We start from the raw sequence: 14,834 nt of genomic DNA, 5'->3' as shown, positions 1-14,834 counted from the left end.
CAAGCTACACAGCACTTTCCTCCTGCCACTGGCTGGTGACTCAGTTGGCAATTTTAAGAAGACACACCAAAAAAAGATTTAAAAAAGAAAATCATAATGATCATACAAGAAACACAAATATACACATTGTAAATCTCTATCTGTTTGAAATTGAGGAAAATAAGCATTACCTGGTCTTGCTGTTGGGCTTGTTTCCCTGATGCATTTTGCTCCTTGGCTGTAGTCATGCTCACCTATTTGTGCCCACTGCAGTGGCAAACAGGATTTTACTCTGTGTGTGTGTGTGTGTAAGCTTGTCTGTGTGTTCAGACATACACGCACACACACACACACAAAGACTAAAGGGATACGGATGAGTAACTAGTCCATCACTTAATCACCAGCTGAGAAATTTCCCACCCCCACGAAAAAGAAATAAATAAAAATGCAATGTAAAAAAGCACTAGTCTGGCTGTCTTCCCCCTTGAGCCTCTAAAATAAAAGCAGAAGCAGGAGCAGAGAGAAGGATGCTGTGGGGGCTTCTTCAATTAGCAACAGCCTCTGCAATCGTCACAGAAACAATGATAACTGCTTGGCAACCAGCAACTGGCAGCTCGGAGCCGGAGGCAGCGATGTGGTCCTCGCTCCCTCCCCACCTCCACGGCGGCCGCCCGCGCCTTGCGCATGCACCGGGAGCCCGGGAGCCGGGATGTGCACGGCCGGCACCGCTCCATCCATCCATACATCCAGCCAGCCAGCCAGCCAGCCAGCCCCCTCCCAGGGCAGCGGGGAAAGGGGTGCCGCCACATCCGGCATCGCCCTGCCCCATCCCGCATTATCCTGCCCCATCCCGCATCCCTCTGCTCCATCCCGCATCTCCCTGCCCCATCCCGCATCCTCTGCCCCATCCTGCATCCCTCTGCCCCATCCCGCATCCCTCTGCCCCATCCCGCATCCCTCTGCTCCATCCCGCATCTCCCTGCCCCATCCCGCATCCTCTGCTCCATCCCGCATCCTCTGCCCCATCCCGCATCCCCGCGGGGCCGCTGCCGCGCACATGCGGAGTTTCTGGCAGGCGCGCTCTCGCCTTCTCCCAACTTGTGGAGGCTCCGGCTCTGTCAGTGCCCGGCTCTGTGTCAGGGCTGTGTCAGTGCCCGGCTCTGTGTCACTGCTGTGTGTCAGTGCCCAGCTCTGTGTCAGGGCTGTGTTATCAGTGCCCAGCTCTGTGTCAGGGCTGTGTGTCAGTGCCCAGCTCTGTGTCACTGCTGTGTGTCAGTGCCCAGCTCTGTGTCACTGCTGTGTTATCAGTGCCCAGCTCTGTGTCAGGGCTGTGTCAGTGCCCAGCTCTGTGTCACTGCTGTGTCAGTGCCCAGCTCTGTGTCAGGGCTGTGTTATCAGTGCCCAGCTCTGTGTCACTGCTGTGTTATCAGTGCCCAGCTCTGTGTCAGGGCTCTGTGTCAGAGCCCAGCTCTTTGTCAGGGCTGTGTGTCAGTGCCCAGCTGTGTCACAGCTGTGTCAAGGGCAGCCCTGCCCTGGTGCCAGCACAGTTTTGGAGGATGCAGGATGCTGCCAGGGAAGCAGTTCCCAGTTATGTCTCATGGAACACTGGCACTCTCTGAGGAGCTGCCCCCTCACTGCCAAAGGGTGAAAGGTGCCCCCAGCCCTCTCCAGCCCCTCCGTGTCCCTGATGTGACAGGGCCATGGTGCATGTCCCTGTGCTGCCCTGCAGGTCACGTTGCAGGTGACACAGGAGCACAGCTCCTCTGCTGAAGCAGAGATCTCTCCAACACATCAGAACTGTCAGAGGAGCCTCCAGAGCCTGCTCACCCACCTTGCTGCCAGCACAGGTGACACTGGGTGTGCCAGAGCTCCAGGAGGGGCCTCACATGTCTGGACAAAACTTGGAGGTTGTTCAGTGTTTTCCTGAGGGTCACACGAGCCTCTCAGCCCAACACCAGGTGACACAAAAATGCCATTTTGCTGCTTCTCCCATCCTCACCTCCCACCCAGCACAGCCAGGATGGAGCCCAGAGCTGTCCCCAGTGCTGTAGGGATGTGTAAAGCTGAATGTTCTCTCACTCACGTGCTGCTGGGATCTCTGCTCAGTCTGCTGAGCAAAGGGAACATCAGAGTGTTTATCTGACAGGGAACTGATTATGCCTCATTTGATCCTCAGTTTTACAGCAGGGATTTATTGTACAAGGTCACATTCACTACAGTCAATGTCTCCTTACACCTGGGATAATTTTGATTCTTGGTTCAGGAACAGATCATCAGCAGGCCAGGTTTTCCTAAAGATATCTACAAGCCACCACTCAGACTCCATAAGTGTTTTCACCATGACATTCACAGGAGTTCATGGGAGTCCTGATGTAAAAGATCTGCAACACAGAATTGTGCTGGTAGAAAACTAGGCAACCTTGCCTTTTCTCAGGTGCCACAATCCAGGCAACAGCACATTAAAAAAAAAAAGTGAATAGCACCTCTCTAACAATAAACAATAACTTGCATTCAAATCTAACAGCCTGTGTTGATTTCTTGCTGCGTTATACTCTGACACAGTCCTAGCTTATGTTGCAATTCCATCTCTTGAGTCCCTGTAGTTTAGGTCTCAATATTTTCTAAATGTTTATGGTGAGGTTATTGTTCACACATTTTTCCCCAGCCATCAGAACAGAATTGTTTTCAAGGTTTTATATAAGTGGACCAGTTTGAATTTTCCAGTTGGCTTGGTCTACTTTTCCACCTGTTGTGAGTGGTAATGAAGGCTTGCTTTACTCTACATTTCTGCTATTTTTCTTTCCAAGAGAAATTCAAATGAAACAAAACTGTATTTGGGATCAGTGTGTTGGTTTTGGGGTTTATTTTTGGTTGTGGGATTTTTGTTGTTTAGTTGGTTAATTTTTTTTTTTAAATCCTCCAGCATACATGCTGGAAATTTCTGTAAAACAGATTCCCTTTTAAAACACGGGCCATTCACTGTGTCCCTGACCCCTCAGTACCTACACTGGCAATCCCTAAACTTAATTGCAGTGCATGCCCTCCCCATGCAGATTCAATTCTTTCACAGTTAACAACTTAGACAGTTTTCACTGTTTTTCTGAAAATGGCCACTTTCTCTTACAACGGAGATTTTTTTCCCACTAAGCTTGTTGTTGGACACACAAGAAGTTAATTGTGTTAATTAGTCCAGCAGTTAGCTATGCAAATGCATGTGGCTGAGCCTCATTTCATGGATGCATTAGGAGGCTGCTGCTCTTAATGCAGCTCCCAGTGCTTGGCACAGCTACCCCAGTGTTTCTGAAATGCCTTGATCTCTGTGCCTGGCAGCACCTCCTTGTCACCCCTGACCAGGGCAGGGTGTCCATCCCCTCAGCTGGCCACCAGCTGCTCACTGCCTGAGCATGTGGCAGCAGGGGCAGTGACATCCTCAAGCTCTCTGTCACCCTCCTGCCTTGATCAAAGGGGTTCTGAGGTTGCCAAACACCTCCTGGGGAGACACTGGAGGAGGAAGCAGTGGCCACTGCCATTCAGAAATGCTCATTAGCACAGGCTGAGAATAATCTCCTCACACATTAGCAGGGCTGAGGCTGTCCCTCCTGACCTCTGAGCTGTGTTAGGGTACCAGTTGCTTGGCTGAGTCATCACAGATGAAAGATTAATACACCCCTATCAAAGGACAAGAATCTGTGTCTGCCAAAGCCAGCAGGCAGAAGGATGGGTCCCTGACAGTCTCATTTGGGGCAGGGCAGGGGGCACTGGCAGACAAGGACCCTGGGAGTACAAACTTCCCTCTCCACAGCATCCCAGCTGATCACAAGGATACAGGGAGCAGGTTGTTCCTCCCTGCCAGGGTCAAAACCACAGCAGCCTGTTCAATCTCTACTACCCATAACAGACACAGTGTCTCCACTCCCTGCCCATGGCATGTGACAGTGTCAATGCCCAAACTCACTCCCTGCCCACACAAACTGCATCCCTCCCATGAGCATCCTCCATCAGTCCATGCAATCCACACTGTGCCACCACTGGGACAGCTCAGGAGCCCACTGTGAGCACAGAGTCTCCTTGTTAACCAAGCTGCAAATGCCAGCTACAAGCACATGAATGCCAGCCCCACACTTGACAGCAATCTCCTCCTCAGGCCCCACAGCAGGACAGACAGACAATTCCCTCCCACCAGGACAGCAACCAGCAACAGCTGAAAGGAACTGTCCCAGCTTCTCAACTCATCTTCACCCAGAGTGCTTGTTTCAACAAAATCATGCAGCACTGCAGTAATACAGATAATTTTTAATTACCTTTTAACAAATTAGTCACACATGTCCTAGAGCATTTTCTGTCAGAAGGGAAGTGCTTGGTTCTCCCGAGACTGGCAGGAACAAGACTGTGGTCTGGGATCATTCTTTAAATTCCCCTTGGAGTTCACAAAGTCACCACAAAGCTTCTTCCTGCTCAAAGATTGTTGAAATCCTTGAACACTGCATAGAGGAATTAATGTTCCAGTGGCTCTGGAGGATAAGGTGGAACAAAAGCTCAACCTGTCATCACCACAAAGACTTGTGAACTCCTAGGAGCTAAAGCACAGCCACCTTTTCCTGTGATGAAGCATTACAGCAATTCTTTATAGCCAAAGGAGCAGTTTGTTACTGCTCCCAAACATTTTTAAGCAGATCAGGGTGCAAGGCCATCCTTGCTTCTGCCCTTCCAGGGGGGTAGAGGTGTCCAGATTCAGCTCATCCATGGGAAGCAGGAATGGGCTCTCAGGAGTCAGTGCAGAGCATTCCTACTCCCTGTGTGCTACAACAGCAGCCTGTGCTCACAGTGAGCCCTCCAGCTGCACACATCTGTTCCAGGAGCACAACCAAGAGCAGTGAGAAGCCTCCAGCAGCAGGTACAGTCACTGGAGGCAGAATCCTTCTGCTCCATTGAAACCTCGGGGTTTAGCTCTACCGCACTGGGTTATTTATTCCCTTTTCATTGCCACATCAAGTTGAAGCCAGTGGGCAAAGTGGGTAGAAATTAATTCTATTTGATTAACCATACATTTGAACAGCCTGCTAATGTACTCCCTTCTCCAGATAATGACCAGATCTCATGGAGAGCTACATATCTTTGGTGGGGTTTAAGCATTAGTACCATTAGTATTTGGGGTGCAGCGATGTGTTACCTCCAGCAGAACACACCACACAGTGTGGTTTTGTACATCCAGCCCCTCTGAGCTTCCCACTTGCTGACAGTTCCCACTGGTTTGGCTGATTTGCTCTCAGTTCAGGAAGGACACAAGGCACAGAAAAGCACATGGCAAGAGAAAAATCTACTCAGAGGTACGTTACAAAGGAAAAGGTGTAAGGGCTACAGGTTTTTAGGACAGTTATATAGGCAGTAGAGGTTTTAAAGACAACTCAGGGAGAGAGACAGACTCTGCCAGCACAGGCATCCATTATGAGAAAAGTGAGACAAGCCTTAAAAAAGGTTGCAGCCATGGATTTTAGGATTCAGTCATTGAAAGATTGGTCAAAACTGGCACACAGGATACAAGGGGAGCAGTGTGTATTGGTGCTGCTTTCCAAGGTGTGGAGGCAGCAATGGTGTGAGATCTCCTTGAACAATGCCCTTCTAACACCAGCAGCACACTCCAGAAAAGGTAAATCCCCTCAATCTCCAAGGCTGATAAAATACCTTTGCAATAATAAAATACCTTTAGTGCCCTGTTGCACCACCATTCCAATTTTCATAGTGAAATTCAAAGAGGAACAAGAGGGAAGGGTCTGTAAAAATCAAGATGTCCATGGTCCCAAGATGTGCCAGGGTATGCTGGTGACCATCTACCCCTCCTCAGCCCCAGTGCCAACATCTCATCCACACAAAATGCAGTGGCACAGCCCCTCTCCTTCTGGACCTGTTTGGCTCAGGTGCAGTGAGTCAGAGGGGGCTGTGTCCTCCTCTGCAGATCCCTCTGGAGGTCAAGAGCTCCTCATACAGAAAATGCCAGAGAACAGAAAGCTCTAAATGCAGGAAGGCTGCATGGTTAGAAACTCTTTTTACAGGAGTTTATGCTTTATATGCTTCAGAAGCAGGCAGGCATTCTGGCTATTCATTCTGGAGATTTCTGTTCTGTGCTCATCTGAATAAGCTTTGGAGAGCGAGAATTTAATTTTGTTTTGTTCAGAAAGCACAGTTTGTGCCCTGCCCCTCTCCAAAAATGTGACAACACTAATATCACATTATTGCACAGCAAAATCCCCAGCTGGAATTTGGAATTGGATGGGAGATCAGCTGACATCAGCCCTACTCCTACAAAGGCTGCAGAGCATCTCTATTGCCTACACACCATCCCCAGCACTGCTTCTCTTAATAGCTCCTATTAGGAGATGAAAAAACCACTTTAGTCTTGTTCCACGTTCATCCCTAACCTTGGCAAGATTTCTCAGTTTGTCAACAGGCATCCCAACACTAATTGTATTATAAAATAAAGAAAATCTTTGGCCTTTAAGGATATGCACTAATTAGCTTTATCTTGCATCAGCCCTGCTACTGTTTCTCCTCTCTGGTTGTCTCCAACATGTTGGTTCTACCAAGGGTTAGTCATGGGGGAGTCTCTATGTCCAGAGGAATTTTCAGAGGCTCCACTGAAAACCTCTCTGTCTTAGGGATCCATTCAGATGGACAATTTTCCAGATTTCAAAGGCTCTGTGAAGGGACTAGAGGCAATAACAGATTATGAATATACTTACAGTTAAAAATACATCAATATCCACTATGCATGACCAAAATCATTAAGAAAGCAATCTGGTGTGCTATTTTCATTTAACAGATCAAATCCAGTTTATTCAGTCAATGCCATTAATTAGCAATTTGCATGAGTATCTGTTCCTGCAGGGGATACACTTCAAAATGTTCCCACAAGCATGAGAACTCCTGCTATCTGAGACAGTAGGTATGTGGCAGCAGGGGACACTGAGACAATGGGCATTGCAAGAACAACTTGTGTGTCTGCATAATAATCCTGTTTGTTACTATTTGTCCATTACCAAAGCTCCACTAAGTTGCTTTTTGGTTTTTTTTTAATCTTGAGCAGGAGAAAGTGGTTTAAAATTACTATAATAGGTTGAAGTTATATTCTGCTGCTTACCATTTCTCACTGCTGCTCCGAGTTCCAGGACCCCACAGTTCATGGTAAACAAATAAGACAACACAGGCATGCAAGCTGTGAAGGAGTCTGCTCTTTCATGCACAGCTAGAGCTGTTTAGCACAGCACTTTCCTGCCTGAATTGGAGTGTGACTCTGGGGAGCACAGCAGGTACCTGTGCCCTCCTCACTTCTGGATTCTGCACCCACCTTACCCATAAGATCAAGTGTGTGTGCTGATAGTCAGACCTTCCTGTTGAAGTTCTTACTGTTCAAAAACATTACTTTTAATCCTCTGTGGGGTTATTTTTGGAGTCAGTATGTATATTTTAATGCACCATCCCAGTCTCAAAAGCAGGGGATGAGCAGTGCCACAATTGTTATTCCTGCAAGGAATACAGACCCTGCTGCTGGCTTTTCTCTGCCCCTCTGCCTGCTCCTGCTGGTGTGACCTTGGCAGCTGCAATGCAACAGATGCCTCTTTCTCACTTGTTTATCCATGTGAGAGAGACTTCTGAGGCCCCAACTTCAGTGCCAGCTGTGAACAGTCTCCAAATTGCTTTTTCAAAGTTTACCTCCTCACAGTCTGGCTTAGTGTTCCTGCTCCCCATGCTCTTAGGGATCAATATTCACTGACATTTTCCCCCCACACTCCTGGTTATTTCTAGGTAGCAGCTGAATTCATTCCTTATTGACTTAGTATGTGTTCTTTTTAACTGTTGTTTTAGGAGTGGAAGAATTTATTTATTGCCTTCCTTCCTTCCTTCCTTCCTTCCTTCCTTCCTTCCTTCCTTCCTTCCTTCCTTCCTTCCTTCCTTCCTTCCTTCCTTCCTTCCTTCCTTCCTTCCTTCCTTCCTTCCTTCCTTCCTTCCTTCCTTCCTTCCTTCCTTCCTTCCTTCCTTCCTTCCTTCCTTCCTTCCTTCCTTCCTTCCTTCCTTCCTTCCTTCCTTCCTTCCTTCCTTCCTTCCTTCCTTCCTTCCTTCCTTCCTTCCTTCCTTCCTTCCTTCCTTCCTTCCTTCCTTCCTTCCTTCCTTCCTTCCTTCCTTCCTTCCTTCCTTCCTTCCTTCCTTCCTTCCTTCCTTCCTTCCTTCCTTCCTTCCTTCCTTCCTTCCTTCCTTCCTTCCTTCCTTCCCTCCCTCCCTCCATAGCCACAACATATATTTTCAACTGAAATATCCATGTCACAAAATGTAAAAGACACCACCAGGGATGAGAAAATAACCCCCTCAAAATCACTGTCAAACAGAGAATCCCCATCTTCACAACAGCTGCAAACATATTAGGCTGTTGAGCAGCCTACTGCTTGGAAAAGAGAGAGCCTCATCTTCATTTTTAGCTCCAAAGTGATTTATAGGATGAATAAATGATCTGCATATAAGATGATGACTGGTTTAAATGTAAATGTTGTGAAAGACTTCCTATGTAAGCACATACATTGCCTGAGAGATCCTCGTATACATAAAAGCTGCAGCTGGAGCAAGTGGCTTTTTAAGCATTTGTTTTATGGAGTACACTTTTCATCGCAATGGTTGTGATTTTTCATTTACTTTTATATCATCTTTAACAAAAAAAAAAAAAAAAAAAAAGCAGCAAAAAATACTTGAACTCAAAACATGAGCCAACACGAACCACACACTTTTAATAATAAGGCTGTGCAAAATAATGACCTGTTAAATGGATGTGTAAATGGATGATCACTGCCCCCAGTTTCTGGTGGGGACTGTGATGACTATGAGGGTTTGTATGCTGGTGTGTTTTTTATCAAGTGTTTTAGATCTCTTGGGATTAAACCTGCTGTGGTAAGCATATGTTGTTGTATTCCTGCTAGCTCTGTGGTAGATAAGCTTTTCCACCAACCTAAAATAACCTCCTCAAGAGTCTGAACAATGAAAACACTGCCAACACTTGTCTTCTCTAAAAGAGGCACAAAGGGACCCAAAGCCCTTCCTGTCTGCTTCATGTCTTTATTTTTGGAGAAGACAAACCCACAATGTTTTCAGATTGCTGTTCTCAAGTCTGAAGGTGGAAGGAAGAGGCAGAAAACAACACTTGGGCAAAGCTCTACTGAGCAGATAAAACAAGTCATGCACAGATTCATGTCACCTCACTCAATTCCCCCCCTGTGCCTCAGTACTCACCCTGCATTCACCTTTCAGGACTGCAGGTCTTGCACAGTACCTGCTCCTATCCCAAAGGGCAGACAAAACGTGTTACTGGTATGCTGAATGCCCTCTAGTGGAAATGCAATTTATGGAAAATGGGCCAACTGGAAAGGCCCACTCAGAACCCCTGATGCAGAGGTAAAAGTGTGTGTTTACTAAAATAGATAAAGGAGGTGAATAGAATTGGTTTATTACTGTTGTAACCTCAAGAGCTGCTTCTGTTGTGATGAAGAAATCAGAAATAAGAATAATGCCTTGCTCTATTTTTTTTTTAAAAACTGACCAGCAGTTTTGATGTGCCATTTGTACCACCTTAGAGAGCTTTCATTTCCAGAAGCATGCCAGTACTGTCATTGTTTACATGCCTCAGAGAGGTCCCCTTCAGCTCTGAGGATACTGCACCAAACCAGATTCCCAACTCACTTGTAGCCAGATGACACAGTAAAGAAAGTGGAAACTCTACAGCATGACGTACAAATACATACAATACAAAACTGCCTGAATGCAAACCTAAATAAAATAAATAATTCAAGTAATGTGATAGTGAAGTCCTGTTCTCATGTATTTATTTGATCTACCTGTAACACAAGAAAATTAATGCAGAAGAGATGTATATCATCTGTATACCCTATACATCTTACAGGAAAACAGCAGGGCTCTGAGCACAGCAAAAGACCTCTAAAAAGGGACAAGACAGCCTTTATTTGGCATTGACAATATTCATTAATTACAGAGACCCAGCAGATATTCAGCAATACAAAACCCTCACACCTCTACATGAAATGACAAAGGGTCCCTAACCCTGCCCACACTGTCTGCTGTGACTGCACAAGATCAGCAGCAGCAGAGATGGGAACAAGATGTACAGGGAGCATAAAAAGTCTCTTGCCAAGACTCCTCCCTGTGCCTTCCCACCAGATGTTTGTTCCTTTGAGGTCTGACAGCCAGGCTGAGGCACAGGGAATGGCTCTGGAGGTCTGAGTGCTGCTGAAGGGTCCTAAGAGTGATGAGCAACATTCACTGAGGGACTGAGGACCTCTGTTTAACACACTGACTCAGTATTACTTTGAGATTGCCCCAACACAGTTTACAGAGCTTCACTCTTTTTTATTAATATGAATAAAATACAGTACAGCCTCCCCAAAACATTGCACAGGTACTCTGATGTACTTAATCATGAGCTCCCACACTCAACCCAAAATAAATGTATCCTTTCTATAACTCTCACTAGTGAGCTTGTCTCCAACACAGTTTTCCTTACATTATTGTTTGATTTGGTATCTCTGACCATATTCTGAAGACAGCAAAGTAGAAATAATGACACAAACACTTCAAAGTAGCTTACAGCTGTGAGCCTCTGAATTCTTGCACAAAAAAAAATCTGTGATTTCATTTAGTTTAGAAAATAGCACAAAGAAGGGATTTTGAGATATTTTTAGATTAATAGAAAGTTCCATAAGATGGTTACACAAAGCTATGCAGGAATGTGGACTTTTCACCCTTATAAGAATATGAAACCCTTAGGAAATCACACAAGTATGAAATGTGAGCTAGAATGGGAGAAAATAAACCAGAGTGAGCTGTTTTTCTTGACACAGATAATTAATGCATGTCTCATTTAAACACCCCTCAAATTTCATGTAACTGGACATATGAAATATGCTCATCATATGTACACTCATGTGCAGAGTGCACAAAATGTATAAAATCAGATACAGGTGGTTCTTGTGACTGCCTGAATATGCTGCAATACAACACCAAAGTCACAAAGAGACAAAACTGACCCCACTCCTCCTCCTTGCTGTTACCCCACCCTGGTTACAAGAGCAGATGCAGAAGCATTTAGAACCCACCCACCCAGGTGTGCACCAGATCAGTAAAATGTGTTCAGATCAGGCTTTGCTGTAAGCAGTGTGCTCTGAAAACCCCAGGGTCAGTCCCAACTCCACCTGTGAAATCTCTGCAATGTGTTGCTTTTGGAAAGCTCACAAAGTTTCCCATCCATACATGAACTTATGTTAGAAAAAAATTCCATCACCCATCACTGCATTCTCTGTTGAGCTAATCAGAATTTTTGAAACAAGAAGGGGCAGATTTCATCAGTCCTGAGAACACTACCAGCCTTTTATTACAAATATTAACCAAAGACAACTTTTTTGACATATTATTCAGGGATAATAAGGCAGCTTAGGGCTTATATTTATTCATGGAATCAGCAGTCTTTTTATTTCTATTGTTCATCTCTGTAGATCAAGACTTCTACTGGTGTGGGAAGTGACTGCAGGATGGGATGTTTAGAGGCTTAATCTGCAAGAACTTCTAAAAAAAAGACTTAAAAAAAAAAATCCATCTAGTCCATCTGCCTTATGGAGCAATCCAGAGCACCAAGTTAACTAATTCTCACCTTGAGTTGCAGTTTGGTGACACCAGAACAAGCAGAAGCTGTTCTGAAAAGATTAACATGAGCAGAAAATGATGAGATTGATGGGCAATGTATCTGAGCTCAGCATGAAAGGGAAACTTGTACAAAGCTTTAACTGACATCATTCTTCAGAAGTGCCTGGACTGAACACTTTGCCCCTTCCAGCAGTCAAAGAAAAGTCATAGTACATGGGAGAATTCTAACCAACAGATCAGGCTTTTAATTATGTCCAGAAATGAAGAGACAGGCCTTCCAAAATAAATAAATCTATTTTCAACATTTTTCCTCCCTTCATAGCTGCCAGAGACAGGCTGCATATGATTAAAAACTAGAAAAAATAGCAGTTATAGTCTTGCAAGGATGCTTTCAATTGGTGTTTTTTTTCAATAGTGGCAGCACAATGCCACAGACCTGATTAAACAGTTCATCTTAACCATTAAGTTCCAGCCTGAGATTGTTGGTTCATCTGTGTGGTAGTGGTAAAAGGCAAATAAATATCCACTTACAGTCCATCCAGCACTACATTTTAATACTTTCTTATCAAGTGGTTCATTAGGATTGCATGAATTGCAATAAAATAAACTCTTTTGTATCTCACTGTTAAATAAACTCTGCAGTCTCACATTCCTTGATACAGAAGAATTCTCCAGCAGCACAGAGGATTCAGACAGCTCCCTTAGAGAAGCCTGTTCTACAGATTTAATTTTCTCCCCAATAACAATATGGCTTGTTAACAGAAGTTTAGGCAAACACAGATGGTAGAAAAAGCCCTTTATAAGGCAGGTAGGCCTTTGCTGAAAATGTAGAGCTGACACTGAATTGTGGAACATGATACCATAACATCACTTGACTTTTCTTCCATGAGGAAAAGGGATAGTTAATTTGTTTGGGGTGAATCCTTTTCTGGGATACAGAAACTTAAGTATATTTGTCAGATTTTGCACTGTAAATGAGATTTAAATTTCTGTAATCAGAGATAATTGATTGCATAAAAGTCTGATAAAGCTTCCACCCTTGCAAAATCCTGTGCATCTTCTTCTCCCAGGCACTGAAGCTCCTTGGTGTTCCTCTGGCTCTGTGAAGTGGCTCTAAGTGGCTGTTAGTGCAAGGCACATCATTTTTGAAGCCTCCTTACACAGTCAGAGGAGTGCAATGCTGACACAGAAAAAAGGAACACCCATTTTTTGTATGCTGAAGTCAAAATCAAAAAAGCATCTATTCAGAGAACTGTCTGTAGTATGGTTGCATACTATCAATACAGCCACCATATAAGATCATTGTAATGAAACTAAATGAAAAAGAGCCTTTTTCTTTTCATGCAGTTTTTGTATTACAGCAGCACCAAGGAGCTGCACAGCTGGAGGCTCCCTGTGCTTTGGGCTGGAGGAGTTTTCAAGAGAACAGACCCTGCAGGAAACACCTTACAGTCCCAGTGAGAGTATTCTGGCTGCCACCTGCACAGCACACTGCTGCCTGCTCCTGAAGAGATCATTTTTACTATCAGTGACTTTCTCTCTACACATAGGACAGAGATTTATTTTTCCTGTACTCACTTCAAGCACCCTGTTAGAAGAATCTTTCCTTGTGTGCAGCATTGCATCTCTGTACCCTTCCTGCATACAGAAAGATTGAATGGGTCACGTTCAGTAGCTTTTGGTGATGTTACACCTCAGTTTGGGTTGAGCAAGGATTTAAAATGTGCAGTTCCCTGCACAGCTGGAGCTCATTGGCAGGTGAGATTTGATGGAACCTCCACCAAACTCAGCAGTCTCTTTCCACTTTCAGTGCTGGGCTTGGACCCCAAGACCACAACCTTGTGGGGGCTGAGATCTGGATTTACCCTGCAGCTCAGAATTACCAAAATGTGCAACTCTGTGCTAAGTATCAAGAGGTATTTCAAAGTCCAGGGTTTATTTCCTCTTGTACAATGCACATCTAAAGAGTGATTCATGAATAAGGCTCCTGATCCTGCCCAGTGGGATGTGGTGGTGGATTTATAGTCCAGAATCCATTACAGTTAATACTGCACTATTTACACTCATCTACCATAAATCTAATACTGTTGTTATGGCTGTCTTGCTTAATGTACTCTTCAAGCCAGTATCCATTATATTTGCAAATAAACTAATGATTTGGGTTAAACAAAGTGAAAACATTCTTCCTCTGAGAAATTTAGTACTTTCTATCTGCATCTATTCCAAGTGAATCTTGTGTTTTATTCAATTAAGCACCACAGATGACAACAATGATCCAGATAACATTAAATGGAAACATTGATTCTGCAATAATAACGTTGGATGAGCCATGAACTGCTACCAATAACATAATCACGATACATCAAACTCAATTACAACTTCAAAATAGTCATTTTATTTCACAGTAATTATTTAATGTTATTTTCAGCTGGACTTTTTTATCACTGGCATTTGCACCAAGCTGTCTCTAATTTAAAAGCTGGTATTTCATGACCTCAGAATAAATACCTGGCACATAAACTATCAGGTTGCACAAATATTATAGAATGTGTTCTTATCCTATTCCACTTTGACATTACTGCTTTCAAGATTCGATTGTGCAGGCACATCAAGCCAGAACCTTTGCACCAAACCCAGATATTCATTTTTCTTTGTCTTTTGCAACCCAGCAGATCCCTGATGAAGGCCTGGACTGGCCTTACTGGAGTTAGGAGAGTTTGCAAAGGGAAGGTCTTTGACACCTTTATGCATTAAAAAACCAACAAGTTCCAATGAAAACTCAGATCCAGAGGTTTGCAAATGGGATGCAGGAATAAAGAATTTCCAATCTAACCCATTGTGCCATCGTGGACTTTGATAAACACAAACTTTTTGCAATATAGAGTCTCATAATGAGTGGAACTTTATCAAACATCCATCCCAGCCTCAGGATGATGGCTTAAAAGCCAATACCAATTCTCATTATATCCACAGCACAGCCCTTAAAATGTCACTTTTCCCTTACAGATCAGGAGACTTTGCAGCAACCTTCTTTATAATCATGTTTATTATCAGCATCAATTTCCATTTCTCCAGGCACCTCAGAGGAACAGCAGATGCCTTTCAACATTTACAAGGCAAACTGGCAATAATTGCTTTCCCCACTATGGAAACTCCAACAGTGC

The 14,834-nt window shown here is 44.4% G+C and overlaps 1 protein-coding gene across 5 annotated transcripts in view; it reads right to left on the bottom strand.

The window, feature by feature from the left end:
- The window catches only part of DPP6 (dipeptidyl peptidase like 6), a 524,565-nt gene that overhangs the window by 236,968 nt on the left and 272,763 nt on the right, over nucleotides 1-14,834 (bottom strand). Inside the window, exon 1 of one of the 5 annotated variants that reach the window (XM_079300902.1) lies at nucleotides 171-715. The exons of the other annotated variants lie outside the window; for them this stretch is intronic. Coding sequence (XP_079157028.1) covers nucleotides 171-227 — 57 coding nt within the window. The 5' untranslated portion in view covers nucleotides 228-715. Of the gene's footprint in view, nucleotides 1-170; nucleotides 716-14,834 lie in introns of those variants that run through there. 5 annotated transcript variants of the gene reach the window in all.

This window comes from Erithacus rubecula, assembly GCF_903797595.1.
Source record: "Erithacus rubecula genome assembly, chromosome: 3".
Classification (NCBI taxonomy): Eukaryota; Metazoa; Chordata; class Aves; order Passeriformes; family Muscicapidae; genus Erithacus; species Erithacus rubecula.
The sequence above is the reverse complement of the archived record's forward strand: the minus strand, read 5'-3'. Positions and strand labels throughout refer to the sequence as shown.